This window comes from Mastacembelus armatus, chromosome 10, assembly GCF_900324485.2.
Source record: "Mastacembelus armatus chromosome 10, fMasArm1.2, whole genome shotgun sequence".
In the NCBI taxonomy this organism is placed as follows: Eukaryota; Metazoa; Chordata; class Actinopteri; order Synbranchiformes; family Mastacembelidae; genus Mastacembelus; species Mastacembelus armatus.
The window spans coordinates 9,245,641-9,266,167 of NC_046642.1; the positions used below are offsets into that span (position 1 = coordinate 9,245,641).

At 39.3% G+C, this 20,527-nt stretch overlaps 1 protein-coding gene across 3 annotated transcripts in view; it reads left to right on the forward strand.

Moving 5' to 3' along the window:
* drp2 (dystrophin related protein 2) overlaps positions 1-20,527 on the forward strand; it is an 87,093-nt gene that overhangs the window by 19,297 nt on the left and 47,269 nt on the right. The window contains exons 1-4 of one of the 3 annotated variants that reach the window (XM_026331149.1): positions 1,616-1,701; positions 5,697-5,871; positions 6,338-6,453; positions 18,135-18,291. Coding sequence is in view for 2 of the 3 variants with exons in the window: in XM_026331148.1 (XP_026186933.1) it covers positions 5,825-5,871; positions 18,135-18,291 (204 nt within the window). In the remaining variant the exon portion in view is untranslated. Of the gene's footprint in view, positions 1-1,615; positions 1,702-5,696; positions 5,872-6,337; positions 6,454-18,134; positions 18,292-20,527 lie in introns of those variants that run through there. The other 2 variants (XM_026331147.1, XM_026331148.1) reach the window with 2 other exon arrangements.

The following is a 20,527-nucleotide window of genomic DNA, read 5'->3' on the forward strand; positions in this document are numbered from 1 at the left end:
ATTACAGTATAGAATTAGTTCCATTTCACTAAAATCACTCCATCTGTGACACCTAATGTGTATTTTATTATGAATCCTTAATCTCTGGGAGCAAAATGCCCTAGAAGAAAACCATATACACCTCTTTGCCCAGACCCTCACCTTCATGAGTTTATTGTTTGGGAGAATAAGAAAGTACAAGATAAGTACATGTTTCACAACTGTAGTCATGAATGCGTGTCTGCATCTCTAAAACGTTTCCTCCTTTACAACATTTTCAACTCAGGGCTTGACCCTCCTGAAGGGTTCTACAAATAAATCTGGGTGTGGAGTGGGGGGATATCACAGAACAGAAAAAATTAAGCATTAAGCATTAAGATAGAAAATTTTGTCTTTTTCTCATAAAATATTGAACACAATACTTATGTCCACCTTTTTAAGCCTCTGGAAACCCTTCAGGTGATACAATGAAGGCAATGACCTGTGAGACAGTGTCACAAGCAGACAGTCCTTTGCTTTAAAGCTAAAAAAGTCTGTGAACAATTCATCACTGTGAATGGATAACTTTCAAAAATTACATTTTCATACCTGGTACTAGATAATCTATAATTTGAAAAAAACTTTTTCATATCAGGCATTAAAATATCAAACGTGTTTGAAGAAGAATGTAATCTTTTAAGTCAGTATCTCTCTTTTGTACCTGAAGGTGCTCTCTTACAAAGCTGTATGTTGGAAATTCATTGAAAATGCAATGTTTTTGTGTGACTTTGTGATAATGCTACACTGCTAAGCTGAATGGTAATATCAGTATGCTAAAATGCTAACAGTGACAATGCTTCACTGCTGATGTTAAGCAGGAAAGAGCGACTACTGTTTATCCTGATAGACCATGAATGTCTGTACAAAATTTCACGACAATATTTGTGCATATATTTCACTCAAAACCATAAAATTGAACTTCATGATGGCGCTAGAGGGGAAGTCATCAGGAGAGGCTTTTACGATTCATCCTATGGGCACTATGACTGTCAGTATGAAAATTTTATGAGAATCCATCCAATAGTTCTTGAGATATTTCAGTCTGGACCTTAGTGTCTGAAAAACAGTTTGACATTACTGTCCCTAATTCAGTGCTGCTAGAGTGGTTAGGAATCCAAACAAAGGAAACTACTATCAGAAACTTTAGGAATAACACTAAGGAAAAAAAAAAACCTCTATCTTATCTTATCTTATTTAATCCAGCCTTGCTGTTTTCATACTACATATTATCTAGTACTGGCACTGTGCCGTGACTATTGGTCTCCTTATTATTAACTGTGCGTACTTCCAGAATGTAATGTAGGAATGGAAACTTGTGGGAACATAATTTATTTAATTTAAAATTTTTTCAAGATTGTTCATAGAACCAGTAGTGCAGGTTTTTTTTTTTTTTGCATATCGGATTGTGTGTGGGTCGAAGGACGTCAGGCAGATGGCCTTTTCATCCCGTTGGTTGTGTCGAGTGGGGTGCCATGTAGGTGTGAGCAGGAATGTACAAGGACAGAGAAGTCTTTGACCAAGAGAGAAGTCTCTGCTTATTAGGTCATCCATCTCTCAGTGCCTGTGTCTATCTTCTCCTCCTCACCCTCCCTACCTCCATCTCTCTCCCTGTTTGTCTCTTTTATCCCTGTCTGCATGCCCACGTTATCACTGCATTCTGTACCAAGCCAACCAACAGACAGGGTAAGTAATGTCAACTCTCAGTTACCCTTAGTGACAGGTTTAACAACCTGAGTCTGAGACTGGAGTTACAAAGGCACAGCGAGCCTTTTAATGTTAAGGTAGGCATAGCATTCAAGAAAATTGCATTTACCTGCAGCTTAACAGTAATGGGAGCAAATCCTTGCTATTTTATTGCTTCTTAGGGATATCTCAGCTACAGTCTTAATTTCTTTAGATTAATATCAATGTGTAGACAAGGTGTAGCGGCACAGTGGCTTTGATCCTGTGATGCTTTATCTACACAGTTGAACTGTCTTTTCTCTTTTGCTGTGATATCCTGCAAACCTTTGTGTGTTATCTTTAATCACCTTCAACTCCTTTGATTTGAAATTCTCATATTGTCTAAAAAATGTCCTTCCAGGTTGCCTTGACTCGAGTAGCCAGAAAAAAAAAAGCAGAAAAAAGACTAGAGGTGGATAATCTGCCTGTGCAGTTCACATAATTGGGCAATTTTTAATGTGTTAAGCTATGATTTCTGCAGGAAACAGTCATGAATACATGGAGGTGAGAGCCGTAGCCATAGCAGCAAGATGAATATTATCTGTGTCACTTTGTGGCATGTCAGTGAAATCTCTGCTGGTTTTTCAGCATCTTTGAAAAACATGAAGTACGTACGCTTGACTGAGCAACGCCACATCTGATAAAGGCCGTAAATAATGCATGTTTATAGTTTGACTCATGTTTTTGAAGCTTAAAGCGGGAGACAGACCCACCTAATGTCCTGCACTGTGGGGTGATACATGTCTGGATGATGCAGCCTGTGTGCCTATGAGAGATAATACAGGGATTTACATGACATAATTTTTGTAGACATCTTTTCCTTTTTGTGGTGGCTTCTAATGTATTTTGCAGCAAGAACAAGAACAAATTTTTTAATATTTAAACAAGTTTATAAATACATTCTTTCAGGTGCAATGATGTATGAGTTTATGTCTTTATGTAGACCCTAATAGTAGCTATATAAAAAAATAGGTGAAGAGGGAGAAAAAGAGATTTGAGGTTGCAGACAGGGCTGTCTGTCACTCGGTTCCCTCTTCACTCTAGAAACAAACCTCTCTTAGAGCTATCTTTCATCCACATGTTATTCTCTTGGTGTTAGCCAGCCGTGGTGTGGTTGATAGTTGTCATTGTTCAATTTCATTTCGCATCTTGAAGAGGCAGCTTTCCAAAGCAAACAAACAGTCATGCTGCCACTGTGCTCCTCAGCTTCACTGTGTCATGTATGGGTTCTGTTGCTTCATTTACATTCACTTCCGTGTGTCCATGTGTTCATTGTTTTTATGATTCATGGTCAGAATCCTCTTCCTATTTCTCAAATATATTCTGTAGCAGCAAAGTGCATCAAATCTGCACACAGTATGGAAAGCTTTTAATGTTATTATTTTTAGGTATTTGAGCTCAAGTGAGGACTCGGAAGTGCTAACAGTATGCAGAGTTGCATGTGCCCTCTGATTACCAGTGGAGGGAAAGAGCAGGAGAGAGTGGGAGAGATGTGCAGGGTACTGCTGATTCATACAAGACTCACCTACACTAAAGGGAGCTGTCTGAGGGAGAAAAGGGAGGGGAGGAAGCGGAGCGATAACAGGAGACAGGAGTGGGAACTAGTTGGTGATGATTCATGTGAAATAGAAAAAAATAAAACCTCATCTAGCCAATATAATGTGGGATTGTCTGCGGAACAAGCTGGAACGATAGAAAGAAGAATGAATATGTGCATGGAGGAGTAAAAATAAAGAGATGGAGAAGTGTGCTGCAAGTCTTTTCCTCTGTCGCTCTCACTGGGGAGTTGTTGATTCAAATGTTGACACCGCAACAAAAGTTTTTTCTTATTATTTCAGTATGGGATCAGTTTGTTTAAGACAACCTCAATTTGAGTAAGGAAGCAGTGATTGATTGATAATTTAGGCTATAAAATAGCAGAAAATATTGAAAAATGTCCTTCCCAGTTTCTCTGACACCAAGGTGATGTCTTCAGATGTCATATTGATTAAAATATTTCAAATGACATAAATCAAAAAATCAGACAAACTTCATAATGTGGAAATTTGAACCAGTGAATTTTTTGTCTTATTTTCTTACAAGACTAAAAAAATGATTAATTGCTTATAAAATAGCAGTTTCCTGTAAATGTAACCATAGAATTAATACCTAAATTACCTATTGTTCATATGTCAACACTATGTTAACTGGGGCTCTTGGGATATTTTATTATGTATTTTTGTATTGTTTTATGTAGGACCATGGTTCCTGGGGGAACGTTGTTTTACTTTACTTTGGGCTGTATTCGTGGTTAAAATGACAAACAAAAGAACTTGACTTGATTTGATAGGAAAAAAACATTTCTGTCTCTGTAGAACCAGTTTAGACTGATCATTACTGTGGTGGGACAGCTGCACCTGATTAATTTAAGTCATTCTGTCCATGAAGTCCCCGAAAACACAACTACATTAATAAAACAAGAAAATTGCACTGCACCCTGGGAATTTTTTGGTTCCTAACATTCTTCAATAGAGTCCTTGAGAAGAGTCAAGTAGGTTTAGTAAAGTATGAGTAATTTACATCTTAAAATGTGCTCTACCAAAGTGTTTTGATAGCTGTGTATCTGTATGAGTGCAATTTCTATGTGTTTGTGTGCTGCACGAGATTAATGGCTTTGGTTTGAGGTTGTGCCCTAATGCACAATAAGACCAACCAGTTTAAAAAAAACAATTAGTTAAGAGTCTTCTGACCAAACACAAGGGGAGCTCCTGGTTATGGTGTGTGTGTGTGTGTGTGAGGGTGTGTGTGTGTGTGTGTGTGTGTGTTTGTTTGTGTGAGTGTATGTTGTAAGGCTAAGGGTGTTAGCTGAGAGGCCCAGCTGCTGCTAAGTTAAAGGTTATGAAATGAACAGAAAGGACTCTGACAGCCCAATGACCAAACACCAGATTTATCATGACCTGTGAACCTGCAATAGCATCTCCTGCCCTTACTACAAGTTACTATAATGTGTGTATGTGTGTGTGCGATTCATAGTTCTTGTGTGTTTGTGTGCATGAGCTGCCTCCTTGATATTTTTCCTCTGAGCTACATCAAGGGGATTGTGCCTCTTCAAGTCTAGCCTCACATGCCCCCTCACTCTGAAAGTCTGTGAAAAAAGAGACTTTTTGTCTGTGTTTGCCTCCCTGCGTTTAATGGAATGGAATAATAGGATAAAACTGCTGGTGTCTCGTGATACAGGTTTTCCAGCTTACCCACAGGACAAAGTTATTCAATTTGGCTCGCGTTTGTTGACTAGATCTTTTTTTTTGTTCTGTGTGGAACTTCATATTTTGAGCCTGACTGCAGAGTGCATGTGCACCGTGCTGTCTTTAACAAGGGGTTATATTAACGAGGTAGCGGCTGATTTATTCTTTTACTAGTTGTGATTTATTTAATGCTCAGTCACTTCATGGCAGATGGGTTAGAGGTTCTGCTCTTGACAATCTATAAATTTTAGTCCAGAAATAGTCTTCACTAGATTAATTTTTTATATTAAGGATTAATGTGTTTCGCTGTTCCCCATTTTATGATTCAGGTTGTGAGCTGCTAAACTTAAAATATTAGTGAATGTCATGTGAGAGTTTTGTGTTCGATCAGTGTTTTTTTAAAATTTAGTAGAAATATGTATAAGGAGTTTTTTTTTTTAATTTTTTTTTTCAAAATGCACAAATCTGGATTAGTTTAGTACCATTCTTCACTGATTTTCGGTTTTGTTGTTTTACCTTCTTGTAACTTATAAACCTGCACAATAATAGTTGTGTGCAAATGTTTGGACACTCCTTGCCATATTAGAGTATTCTGCTTTTAATCTAATCAGAGTTAAATACACAGGATGCAGCAAACAGGCATTTAAAATGTTACTTTAATGAACTTAAAAAATAATAATAAAAACATAGCAATTGTAATATTCACATGGGCTCTGTCTCTTCTATGTTCAGCTGCGGGTCGGCCCTTGTGGCCGAGATGCCGCTGTGTGCCGTGCCAGTCCACAGTGGATGGTGAGGGGCAGGAGGAGAGGACTGAGTGCAGGAGATTAAGAGGAGGTGGCCCACACCAAACAGGAGACATGAACCTCTGCTGGAACGAGATCAAACGCAAGTCCCACAACATCCGGTAAGGGGATGTTCATTCTGGTTTTTACTGAGAACAAGACACGTGGGTGATGGATGTTTTCGAAATGAGATGCTGTCTGTATTTGAGTTAAAAGTGGCTGCAGTAGAACCGTTTGTGATTAAATGGAGCATCGTCCCTCAACCACAGTGGAGATCCATAGCTGTACAGCACGGCAACAAAACATCTGATTACACTCAATTACGCTGCTATAATTTTCCCAGGTAAATGTCTAATCAGTTTTATCTTAAATTGTGTTTGTTAGCTACAGCATGCCCACGCTGTATTACTCTAACCACATCATCTTAATTAAGACTTACTTACTGAACATTTCTTAAGCCACAGCTCCAAGCATTTCTGTGGGAGGACAGATCAGAGCACGAGCAGAGTTTTTTGTGCAACTAGGACCAAATTTGAAGACAAATCCATCCATCCATCTATTTTCTATACCCGCTTATTCCTTAACCAGGGTCACAGGGATCTGCTGGAGCCTATCCAAGCTCTCTTTCGGGTGGAAGGCAGGGGTACACCCTGGACAGGTCACCAGTCCATCACAGTGAAGACAAATCCTTCTTTTTAATCCAGGTGCTGTAAATTAGCCACTGTTTCTACGCAACCCATTGGAATTAATGAAAGTAATTTTGTTTGTGAATATTGGCAAGACTGTCATTTTATACAGACTGCCAGAAAATTAATACTTTTATTAACTCAATATTAAGTGAGAATTATGCTTTTAATTACTGTGGCAGGTCTTCTTTAGTGGTTGTATCTGTTGGGAAAGGTTAATCAATTCAGAGTTGAGCCTAATGACAGCTCTGTAGTACATATGTCTTTGTTTGTTTTGTCCTCTTGTCATCATGTGATGTATTAGGCAGCTAAAATATTGTGCTGTCACACAATAATGCATATTTCAGCATTAGTTCCAGTGAGCTGATTAATTATTGTAATAAAATTAGTTAATACTACCATTGCACAAGTTACACTTGGGAGGTTTGCCAGTGCAAAACAATTAGAGGGCGTTCATGTTGGTCTTTGATGGTTAACAGGAAACTGCCCATGCTTGCTGCTGCATCATTTTTGTTTCTTCAGTTCAACTGGCATCCTGTTTAGACAATTGGCTCCTTAATTGCTTACTTGACCCTGATGTATCTAAGAGGGAGAAAGGAGGTTAAGGAAGGATAGTTGTGAAATTGGTTAAGACAGTTTCCCCTGCGGTCCTGTGTAATGAGAACACAATGGATGGCCTGCAGTAGCTGTTTATACCCAAGCTGCACTTTGACTTCATCAGGCAGAGAGGGGGGTGGGAATACAGGAAGGAGTCAGAGGGGGGATAAAAAGAAAGACGAAGAACAAACGGCTGGTATTAAATCATCACAGAAGAGCAATGGGGTGCAGGAGAATGAGAGGAGCAGAGGGGAGGAAGAATATCAGAATGAATGAATGAGGAAGAGCTTCACTGAGAAGCTGTCTAAACTTGAGAGTGAGTGCTGGCCAGACCGTATATAATGCCAGTGGCTGAACAAGTGCAGATGACTGACTTTATAATAACCAGTCTGGTGTCAGTTGACAGATTGTTGAGGGTCTGTACCTGTCATGGCTGCTTTCTTCTATCCTTTAAGCTCTTGTACATCATTCCCTAAAGTTAATTTAAGAATCTTGTAACTTTTAATATGAATAATGATTTTTTCTTTTGGCCAAATGTTTAGTTGGGCACATGCAGCAAATTGTTCTTCAGCCATATTATTGGCATTGTGAGGATGTGTTTTTTCTGCAAAATTTCATGGTAATTCATTAAATACTTGATGACCTATTTCCCCTTTGGATCAAAGTGATGAACAGGTCGACATAATTAGATTCATGCAGCTAATTTGGCTAAAAAACAGTTTCCCCAAATTTCTCTTTGAGGTGAAAGCACCTGTGTACTCCTATTTCTGAAAATACCCAGAGAATTTAACTAATTAAGATAAGGAATAAATAGCGCAACAAAATGCTTTCTCTAAGCATTTACAGATGGGAATGGCACAGAGAATTTATCAGTATGACACAGTGTCGCTCAGCTAATTGGACTCGGTGCTGATAACAGAAGGTTAGGGGTTTGATCACTTTTTTGGCATCTTGTATAGAAAGTAACCAAAATCATTACACTGTGAGCCAGTCTACACCAGCTGTGTAGCATGTGTGATTGACTGCAAAACACTGTTTTGATGCCAATGGCAAAAAATGTAGGCATGCTGTTCTTATTGCTGTGTGCTTTATCAAGTTGTGGTTTAATGTCTTATGCAGGGATTGAGATAATAGCCCCAAACAAGTGGACCACAACACTGTATTACACTGCTTCTATTACAATCACCACTGAATGATTATGAATATATATAAAAGAGACATTTATTACTGCAAGCATATTGCTGAGGCCATTCAACCATCTGTAACTATTATATAAGAAAATACAGTATGAGAGTGTGGGAGTGAATATATGCTACTAGTTTAGCAGAAACTCTCAGTGTTTTTGAAATGATGATTCTTTTTTTTTTGTATACATTTCTTTATTAAACAAAGAGCAATATCCCAGGGATCAGAGGTTATGCTGATTCAGCATTCTGACTCTATCAAACCAAAGAGTATGAGGCTGTGGGCATGTCTAGCTGTGTGTGGTCAGTTGGTGGTTGTTTGGATCACTCTTTTTTTTCTGAAAAAAAGTCTGGCTAATTTAGCCTTTGTAAGGTGTGCTTTATGTATCACTCTGTACTGTAGTAAGCCATGCCTAGCGCATATTGAAGATTACACCAAACGCAGTATATCACTGCCATCATTATCTGAGATAACCATCCCCAGGTCATGGCCCCACAAGTCCCTGAGGGGTATGAGTCATTTTTTACTGGCTGTGTAATTCATTCAGTGGTCAGTCAGGGAATTTTCTGGCTTTTTTTGTTCAACCCATATGCTTGGACTGCACAGGTGTTTGACACATTTGAAAAAAAAATGGAACGTGAAACTTCTGACAACTTGTCAGTGAAGCACCGCTTTAAACTGAGAAGCTTGTACAGCTGCCACATTCCATTAGTCTTTTTGTAAGACACTTGAGTGATGCATTTCAAACTGGAAATATATTTTTCATCCAACAAATCTGTGCTTCTCAAGCTATTATAGTCTGATGTGATAGTATTTCAAGAGCACTTTGGAACTAATGGGAGAAATTGACCTCTGCATGTGATCCACTGATCTGAGATCATCCGGTGGGATATATGCTCATGAGTGTGTTTTCTAGCAGCATAGCTCTAGGCATGGCAGTGTTAGTCTGTCCACCACCTGGGTGCAAACGGCCGTCTCAAATGTACAAACTAGTCAGACAAACAACAGCTTGTTGATTTGATATAATAAATGTTACCCAGTCTAGATTTATCACAGCGGCAGGTATGAGCTAGCTTCCTTCACACAGACTGTAGCATAGCTGATTACAGTGTCAGCCAAACTGGTAACAATATCAAGCATTGTTGAAGCTGGGGCCGTGCCCCTTAGGGAGGTGTCCACTCTTTTGCACTGCAGGGAATTGCCACCGGGGTTGGTGTGGGTGCCTCAGTGGCATGCTATGAATTTATTTACTGCATGGCTCAGATAACTGCAGAGAGCCAACCACCCACGCTCAATGGCTGTCTGAGGGCAAGGGGAGCCCTGTGAGACTGTTTTGTCATTACCAGTGTTCCTATCTCTATTCACAAGCAGAGCTGTTGGTACTTTTCTCAATCAAGATCTGCTTTATACTCATTTATGCTCCCATTCACTTTCTCCCTTCTTGCTCTCCCTCCTCTTCTATTCTTCTCTGCTTCTGTGCTACCTCATACATTTCCATCCTCCACCTCTATTCTTCTCCACATCCTCTTTCCTTTGCTAGCGACTTCTACAGTCAGCCCAGGCTTAGTGCAATGCCCTATGGTGAATCTGTGTCCCACTTTCACTATATTGTCCTCAGGCAAGTTACAGTACATTGTCTGCAGGACATATTGAGCTCCAGTTACATGTTAATGGTAGTGCTATTGTTGAAGGTCAGAGGTGAAACCCTTGTGCTGCTGGGGGGGGGGGGGGGGGGGTTCAGTGGCAGGTATGTGTGTGGCTCTTTTGGGGAATTCAGCCATCAATCAGCTCAGTACCTTGAAAGAATGGATTTTGTTTTGACTGCTGCCTTAGAATCATCTTGAGATGCAGTGTTTTATTTCAGGGTAAACAAAAGCAGTATTTTCCAGGAGATATATACATATATTTGCTCAGTTTCACAGTATTGTGCAGAGTACTGATGGATGTGGTTTGATCTGCTAAGTCAAATATAACAAATGCGATACACGTTTTTTTTAATTTTACCTGATGTTCCATTTGTAAGTTAGAGCCATTTTTTAAATCTCTTAATCAATTACTGTTGTAATTAATTTAAGATTCGCACAAAGACCCATTATCTGTCCCTTGAGAGACTGCCATTGACATCACATGTATCACACTGGGTAAAGGTTGGTAAATCAAAGAATGACGCTTTAATGAAAAAGGATTTACAGTTTCGAGACTTGTGGGACAGACACCATGTCTGTTGGCAGAGCCGACGAAAACAAACTTTGATACACTTTAGCGATAAAACATACCACTGGGGAATTAGGAGCTGTGTAAATAATTTGATGAATTACCACTCCATGTGTAAGGGTGTGTGTATGTAGAGCTTGAAATTAAACAAGAGTGTAGCTGTGAGGAGAAAACTGAACTGTGCCTTCATATCCATCATCTGGTGCAGAACAAATCAGACATGGTCTGGCACAGATTAGTGACAATGTTGAACTTTTTGAACTGCTACAGTGTTTGTTTGACTAGCAGCAGAAGATAATCGGTTTTGTGCACATTGTTCCCAGGCATGCTGAATGGTTTATACCGAACAAATCAAATCCCCAGAGGAGTACAAACATTGTGCTGTTAGAGCTGAGGAAGAACAATGAGGGCTGGAGAATCACTTTGTAGAGTACATTAGTCTTGTCTACTTACCAAACCAAGACCTGCATGGAGGTCGAAGGAGGTCGATCTATAGGTTCACATAAATGCAGATCATAAAAGTGCATTACAAGCCTTGCAGATGTAAACAGACCCTAAACAGCCCCACAAAACCATGCATCTAATTTAGTTGTCACCTGGTGTTAAGCAAACTATATTTTGTGGGTGAAAACACATTCTAATCTTGTGTTAGATTTTTTTTTTAGGTGAGAGGGACATTTTGGTTAAGGATCTACATGACCTTGAATTTGTTGTACTGCTACTGCATTAAAATGTTTGCAAACACAGATCACTTATAGGCGGTTTGCCCCGTGTTTTTATTTGCCCATAATAGGCACAGTTGAACAGCTGTTCTTCTTGTGAATCAGCAAAAGTTTACAAATTACAAAACATGCTGTTTTCATTTACTCTCACTTTGAACTCCTGTTGCTGAAATTTGAATAATTTTACTTGTTCAAGAAGATACTGAACAGCAGGATTATTATAATCAGTGTAAACAAATAAAAAACACATATTTATGTGTTAATCTGACTCAAAAGAGGATAATGGAGAGTATTGATCTTATTAAGTACCTTCCACTAGGTGCTTCAAAAACTTTGAAACCACAGCAGCATTTCTGATGATATCTTTTAAGACCAATAATAAAAATTATTTATTTTATATGATAAACTTTTTCCCTATACATGTCTGTGACTGCCACTGGCAAACAAACAAACAGTGTGACCCTTTGTTGTCCCAGCCACCTACAATACCTTGACCTCCTCCCTTCGCAAACTTTGTATATTATACTCTACACACCATAGGTCCTGCGGGACATGAGTCATAATTAGTCATGTTGCAAGAGGGCTTTGTCAATTGAACATAAACAAATGTCATTTTGGGGTTTTGCTGAAAACCACATTGGCTTTTGTAGTTTATTTGGTTGTGAGTTTTAGGAGAACACTTGGGTGGGTCCATTGGACAGAACTGAAAACAGAGATTCCCTCTTGTCTTCAGTCCTCACTCAGCATGGTATTTTTATTTCAGGAACTGATAAACACCATGAGGGAGTCACTGAATTGGTGTCATAATTCTCCACACTGTCATGCACATAAATGGTGATAAACATGCAGATCTATATCCCCATGAACACAAACACAACCACTCACACACACAGTAAAATGGAACAATAATTCTGATGGAAAACATCTGCACTCACACACAAAGCTGCACACAGTAAACCTGACCAATGCTATCACTGCTTTCCTGTATTATCTCTATACTCACACATACACACACTGAACTCAGAGCACTCTGGTTTTAAGAGAGGAGTGGGATCATCTTATGACCATTTGGGTATTGGTCTCATGTGCTTCTTATTTGTCATCTTTTATTATTTTCAAGTGTCTCAGCTTCCCACCACACCTCTTACATATCCTCTGCTATCTGCTGTGCTAACGACACTCTGCATTTATGTATTATGATCCCTTTGAGTATATGTCAGTGAACAAAAGGTAAAAGGCTTCTTTCTCTGTGCATGCATGCATGCTCATTTCTGTTTTGTTGCATCCATGTGTCCATTTGTATTTGCATTCAACTGAACCATTTAAATGGCCAGTATCATATCTTTTTAAACCATTGTAGTAGAAAGTATATCTAGCCTTACTGTTCACACTACAGATGCATGTATATGGTGGTATATGTCTGCAAATTGTTTTACACCTAACAATTTGATGCATGAGAATGTATGATTCATACAAGAATGTGGGTTAATTATAGCAGTGAGCCACTTGGGTAGAGGTGGATGAGCTTTTTAATTTTTGTTCTTAAAGTTACATGTGTTTTTTTTAATGATCACATCATAATCAGGCTGCAATGGAGACAAAAAAATAATTCCATCTTAACTGAGAGCCAGAAATGTGTTATTTGTCAAATGATATGTTAACAGTGACTTCTAAATAACAGTACACAAACACAATTAAGCTGGATATATCAGTGTTTGAGAATTAGTCTTAGTAATTTGCAATATGGAGGTTAGTGTAAGAGTATTTTCACACCAGCCAGATTAGTAAAAACAAGCAGCCTGTGTGCAGTTTACTGATATTACACTCCATGGTGTACTGATGTTTATGTACAGTTTTTCATTTCGTGTATCTGATATTTTCTGATCTTATTTTCTAACCATTTACTGTCACTTGGATTTGCAAAGTTGCCTTGTACAGGAATGAATTTGTTAAAGGAGACTATTCCTTTTGGGCATCAGCTGCTGTAAATCTTCAAATATCTACAGTACTTCCAGTTGTGGAAAACAGCCCCAGCGGCTGGTCTACTCTTGTCACTCATCAAATGTCTTTCCCACAAATCTCACTTAGATGGTTGTTGGAAGAGACGCTTTAGGCAAGGCATCAGTAAAGCTCCTCCACCACGAGAGACGTCCCTGAATGCATCATATACACCACACTCAACCCTACAGTCTAGAAAATCAAAAAAGAGAGAAATTCAGTAAAGGATGGCAAATGTGGGCCCAGTGTTTACAGTTTACAGCTGTTACACCACATGATTTATTAATACTGAAAATATAGATGCCCAATTACATACTTCTCCAATTTGAGACTGCCATCACCTGTCTGTGGGCTACTGCACCTTATTCTTATGTACACAGCATGCTCAGTCCAGGTAAAGGATGGATACAGCTTCATATGGTGTCAGGTTTATGGGCTCTGATGCTGTACTATGAGAAACTTTGATCACAGCAGGTAATGTGGGCACACATATGCCTCCACACACTGAATGCCATCCAAAAAGGACGTGTGTATTTTGCAGTTTGCCCAAATCTGAAAGCATACTGAATCAAACAGGAAACCATGCAGTTAATTTACTGACAGAGTGGTCAAGGTCATGTTTCTACCACCTGTACAGTAGATGTAAACCTTCTAACTTGCTTCCAATTGTTTGCTAGCCTCAGTACCAAAGCCTGTTTTCATGCACCAGACAGCTGTACTTGAGTGTACCTGAACACAAGTGGTCTTATATGGTTTCCAGTTAAGCTATGATAGAGTCTGTGCACCCAGAGTGCAGTATGTGTCACTATAACCCTACTGATAACATTTTTAGATTGTAAGAAAGAAAACTGAAATAATAAAATATCTCAGAGCAGTATGAGTGGAAAATAACACTCAGAGTTGACCTGTTACCACACAATATTTTGTCCATAGAGAAGTGCGTGCCTCTCTCCAGTCTGTACGGGTGCTCATGCTCCTGCTGCGGTCAGTGATCATTTGACTTGGCAAAACATTGATCTCCAACTGTATTTCATGGGTCTTAACAATCTCTTTTCTTAGTGATGGTGGAAAACCTTCAAATGTTGCTCAGTGGGGTTGGAGGGTGGATGAGCAAACTTTAGTGCAGATGCAAAAACATGCGCGAAGTGTAAAGTGAAGTAAGTCAGCACTTTCTGCAGCTGCTTCACGATAAAAGCCCTCCAGTGGGCTTTAAATGTGAAGCTGCAACAGAAAGGGGTTGGTTTGGTTTGAAATTACTGTAGCGTAACACAGCAAACCAGGACCAAAGGTCTGAAACAAAATTTTACATCAGAGTGACTCCCATTGTTTGCTGGATTATGTTGTGCAGGGTCTGTGGAAAACAATACCTCTTCACACAATCTCTGAGGCTTCTCCTTATGTGGAGTTTGGCAATTCACAGCTATTTTAAATTGAGACATGGCTATTGACGTGCTCCAAACTTGTTTATAAGGATGCCCACTGGCTATCCCTCTTTGGTGGTGATTCTTTAGTTAAGATCTTTAAGTTGAGTGAATGCCGGGAGGACTCATATCCAGTCTAACCTGCTCTCATAAAACAAGAAATCGAAAACGGATGTTAGACATCGTCTCAGTGCATGCTAGTGGGTGAAGGGAGCTTTTGAGATTTTTGTCAATAGGATTCTTATTATGGAATCAGATGTAGAACAAAATTAATTTGAATCTTGACCTCTATACACAATCATGCATGTTATTTTGTATCTGTCACGCCATCTTTATGTTGATGTTGTGTTATTTGTGTTCAGTTGTGTTTCATAGTTTCTTTGCACTGTGTATTCCACCATAGAAATCTGTGACTATGGTCACTACGTAGCTCAATGCAATCAGTGTTTTTCATTCCTTTTTAAATTATGGTTATACTGCACTACGGTCACTACTCAGTGACTAGATGAAAAAGTAAATACATCTTATCTCAGTGTACTTTGATTTAAGGCTTTCTCAGTCTGCTATCCCTGTAGAGTTTAAAACATATATGCATATACATACCTTTGAATGTATACCCTTTCAACTAAATGAAGCACTGCTGTGTCAATGTGCCCATCCCACACCCTCACACTCTTGCAACATCTCTTCAGTTGAGAGACAAAGAAATAGAGAGAGAAAGACTGAGGGGGAGGAAAGGAAAGGAGACAGGAATGGGACTGGGCTCAAAGCTTCTCCAGGCCCCACGGCAACACACTAGCTAGCTCCTTTGTCTTGAAACAGCAGAATCATTGCTCCGATCTCCTATGTATTAATTAATCATCGAAGATTCTCTTTTTAATCTCTGACTGATTTGAGAGTTGGATTTTATTTGACCACAATATTTATTTTGCATATTAACTGTCAAGAAATGTGGCGATATGACTGTAATTAGCAGAGTTTTTCCAACTGAGTTGAATCGAATACAAAACTAAAAGTTTGATAAACTGCAACACCATTTTATATTTATTATATTTACACCCACAACCTGGTGATTAGGAGTCTTATCCACAGCTATGAATGCAGTGATGAGCTGATAGCAGTTCAGTCTTGTTCTCAAGGACACACAAATGTTGGCTATTTCCAGGTCTGTTGCAGCATGAATCTTTGTATTTGCATTCAGAACAAAGGTTGGTCTATCTGATGTCGAGCTGCATATTTGATCTTTTCTGACTCATTTGGATCAAATTAATCCAGGAGATAAAAATGTCTGCAATCTTTACTGTTTTCTTATTACCAATAAATTATGAAAAGACCAAAATCAACAATAAATTGATTTTCTGAATAGTAAGTATTACCTCTGTATCCAAAACCAGACTTAGCTGACAAAACTGACAACAAACCACACTGCTGCACCGAATCATGTTCCTGGAAGTGCAGGAACATGGGCGCTGTAGTTTTGAGTCATTCTCACATACCCTGTCCTGATGTTGTAATTATTCACTAGAGCAGTGAACAGAGATTATCCCCTGATTCTGCAGCTCCCCTGAGCTCAGTGGAGCATTTCAGCCACTTTTAGCTCGTTGTTTTGGTATTCCAGCCAACATCACTGCTTTATTTTGCTCAACCTTATACCTCTAAAAAAAACCTCTGTAGACTACTTGCCAAGCAGTAAACAGCAGACAGACAAAGTTAACAACTATCTTTGCTGACTTTACTTAAAGGAGAGTGAATATTTGTCAGATGGCCAGAAACACGACAGATAATATTCCTAAATGACTATTGGATTTGTAAATAGGATGTTTGCTAACATGTTTGCAGTATCAACTTTACATAGCGATAAAATGAGTGTTGTTACAGCTTGTTGCTCTGGCCCACAGTGACAGAAAAAAAACTGTTTATGCAAATTTTATGTGTTTAGCTCAAACAAGTTTTCACAACAAAGTGCACATACATCCTGTCTGTTTCCTTTTTTGGTCTTTCCCTAAATGCCTTTCTGGACATGCACACACACACCTAAAATCCCTGCCATCACCTATAATGCAGCAGAATTTGGCACATAAATAGAATTTATTGTAAATTCATATCATGATGTTTCTGCTGTAGACAAAATAGCTCCAGTCAGCCTCCTATACTGGCAAACCTTTACACTGGCCACCCTGCAGCTTATCAGGGCAGTAGTTGTTCTTGCCAGCAATTCCATTACAGTATAGGCAGTGCTCTATTTGTCTCACCATCTGTATATGTAATGAAAGCAGCAGTGATGGGTTAGTGTACTGTGAATTGTGTGTTTGTGCATGTTTCTGTATGAGGATGTGAATCATGGCTGTGTGGTGTGAAGCATTTTGAAGCTTCTCTGCAAAAGTGCCAGGGTCATCCTTTGATGAACGACCTTACTTAGACATATCCGAGGCCTGTGTTTGTCCTGATTTGAGTCAGTGTGTGTTTGTGCATGTGTGTGTGTGTTTCACGCCTGTTATGGACTGAGAGCCTGTTCTGAAGGGACCACAGAAAAACAGCTCCTCTCTGATTCAATTACCACAGTGTGCAGAGCTGGAGGGGCAACAAGAGGCTAGGGGACAGCACGGTCTGCTTCACACAGGTTTCCTGACACGGGGGTTGAACAAAGAGGACTATCAATTCTGAAATGTGCACTTACAAGCTTGGTTTCACCTTTCTGTCTTTTCCCCTTAAAGTCTCAAAGCTTTTCTCACATGCCTTCCTGCAACCGGCATCCCTGAAGTGATACCTAATCCCTCATGTGTCAGAATCCATCTGCGCCAAATTGAGTTTTCCGGAAATTGCCTTATAATTCTTTTTCCATTGACATTGCTGATGGTGGCCTGTTAATGGACAAGGTCCAGAGATTTTAGAGAAGCATTTTCTTGGACTCTTCATTATTTAGCAATACATATGTTAAACCTATGTTTTGCTGAATTGCATCATTGTGATTCATTTGTCGTGCTTTTTACTCAGAAATCCTAAAGTGCTACTCTGACTTCACTTACACCGCACTGAATAATTACATTTCCAATTACGCTTTTGCAGTGTTCCCCCTCATTTACATCTCTCTCTGACCCTCTCTTGCTCCCACTCATCATCTCTGATGTGACAGTGACAGCAAATTGTGATGTGCAGGAATAATGATATTTGAATTCTTGTTACTCGTACTATATGTAATTGAAACATTGAGACACATACACATCCCCCTACTTCCACTTCTTCTTATTGCCAGCTGTGCCACTGATACCGGAGCAGTGGTTGTCACTGGCAGGTGGCAAGCAGATAGGTTCTTTCTGTTACTTGTTCCTGGTTTACTCCAGCAAACCTGCAGCCTGAACCTATGACTGTGTCTCGCCTTGTCTTGCCTGTGCCACAACATATTCAATTTCTACTTGGTTTCATTTACTGGCAGCATTATTTAACACTGTTGCAGGTATATAAATTTAATGTAACCTATTAAAGAATTTGGGTAGCTTATGATATGCAAACTATGAGCCCTAACTGTGAACTAACACTGTGCGTGTGTGTTGTTTGTTGGCAGGGTGCGGCTAGAGGCCTTCTCTGACAACAGTGGGAAGCTGCAGCTTTCTCTGCAGGAGATCATAGAATGGCTGACAGCCAAGGACGAAGAGCTATCAGAGCAGCTGCCCATAGGAGGCGACGTGGGGGCCGTTCAGCACCAGAGGGAATTTCACCAGGTAAAATGCATTTACATTTTAAGTGCAAATATCAACATTAATTTCCAGTTTGTTGACTGAATGCACCAACAGGATACATGTATGTAGATAAAAGGGTCAATAGTTGAATTTATATACATAGACAAAAAACACAAATGAATTCACAGGGATACTGTGTTTAGTATCAGGTGTGGCTGAGGGCACACATCTCCTCATCCAGTGGCTTTTTTCACATCACTCAGTCTTTATCCACATGGAAGCAGTGTGAAAAATGGACTGAGGGTGTGCCCAGGGATATGTGCTATGATCTGTGCAATGTGTGTGATGGCTCTGTCTTTGAGATCTGAGAGGCTGTGGCTTAGGAGGGCAGTGGTTTTTGGGGCACTGTTAACTGAGTGAATGTGTTGTTGCTGGAGTCAGCACTGTAAAGAAATATATGGTGTGTTCTGCAGAGCAGCAACAAAAGGTGAAGAACAGAACAGAGAGCTTGGAGTTTGCAGATAACAGTCTTTGCTAGCGGCTTTTGTAGATATCACCAATATTGATCAAAGCTCAGTTTATTGTCCACTCTGACTCAATACCAGATACTGTAGTTGAAACTTTGTCCAAGTTTAGCTGTCACTGATATTAATGGAGGTACTGCAGTGTGTGCTGGGAGTGCCAAAGACTAGTTCCAACATCTAATAGATAATTATTGAATCCTTAAAAACAATCAAAAAAAAAAAAAAAAAGTCCAAGTTCTAATTATGCCTCAACCTTTGTCAAGTAATCATTTTGAGTGTTTTTACAAGAAAATCCTCCTCTTTTTCCTTTATGTAAAACAGTACAATATTATTGATGACTCATCTTGAATTTGGTGATGTATACAATAATTTATCATTCAATTTGATTTTAATTTGAATCCAGTCCTTGAATATGCACATTGCTTTTTATTGGCATTGCATTGTGGAAGATGTTTAACTGCCAGGTCAGTCCTGCAGTAACTGATTTTGTTGGCTGCTTGCAACAGAAACAAGTTGTGAACACAGTTATCAAGTTGATGTGGTGAACTCATTAGCAAACTCTAACACTCTCTTTACTATTTGCAATTCCAATATTGACATTCAACAGCATTATGGGTGTTCTGACCACCTAACAGATATTCACTCTCCCTTAGCTCCGATGTTGGTCTCTACCAACTCCTGAGGGAGTATCTGGCTCTTCAGCTGCTAAATGTGTTTGTTTGCTGGGTAGTGCTGAGCAGTTTTGTGCTGTGGATCTTTGCTGAAAACAGCTGGCCACTCTGGCTGAAAATGGTATTTTGAGAGCTAAACAGTGTCCTGAAACTCCCTATAAAGCTTCATAATACCAAGTGGAACAGCAGATTTAGTTGATAATTCTCAGTAGGTTCACCACTTTAAGTGACCCTTCCACATACACGATTCATACACTGCAATGAAAAATATCAATTAAAGCCACTCAACAATGTGTTTACACTCCAAACCAGATTAGACTGTCTAGCTGTTTTAAAATTTTATCATGCAATTAAATGAAAGTTATTTGCATGATGATGTTTCAGAAGGGGCATACTGCACCAGCCAGTAGTACTCGTTTAGCAAAAATCTTGTGGCTGAAGAAATCAGAGGCAGGAATCCCTGTTGTTGACAAACGATTTTTAGCATTTGACCTAAAAATTGCCATTAGATTAATTAATCGATCGAATTAATGGTTTTGATGATCCATAAATTGATTAATCAGCTGATTGTTGCAGCAGACTGGACAATAAGGCAGTACAAAGGTTTCATTTGACATGACATTCATCTGAACTCAGAATCATTGCAGTATCAGTACAGTATAACCATAATTTAAAAAGGAATGAAAAACACTGATTACCCTGAGCTATGTCAGGATTTGCCTCAGGATTTGAACAAAGGCCACATGTCTGGACTCTCATTGCACATCAGATACTAAAAACAGAAGTGAAATTGCACTGCTCTGGTTATTCAGTTTATAGTTTGTAGGGCTGGATAGCCATTTTAATGTTTTATTTTTTTCAAATTCAAAGTCTAAGGCTTTAGGGTACACCAGTTAGACTTGCTGACAGAGGAACGAGACACCTCCCCCTCCTCCCGCTCTCAGATAAGTTCTCCATGGTTCAGTGAATTGAACTGCCCTTTAAATCCCTTCAAGGACTTGAGTGGCTAGAAGGGCACAGAAACTCACGAAGTCAGAGACTGGGACCTTATTGATGATGGCACAAATCAGCACTTGTTTATAT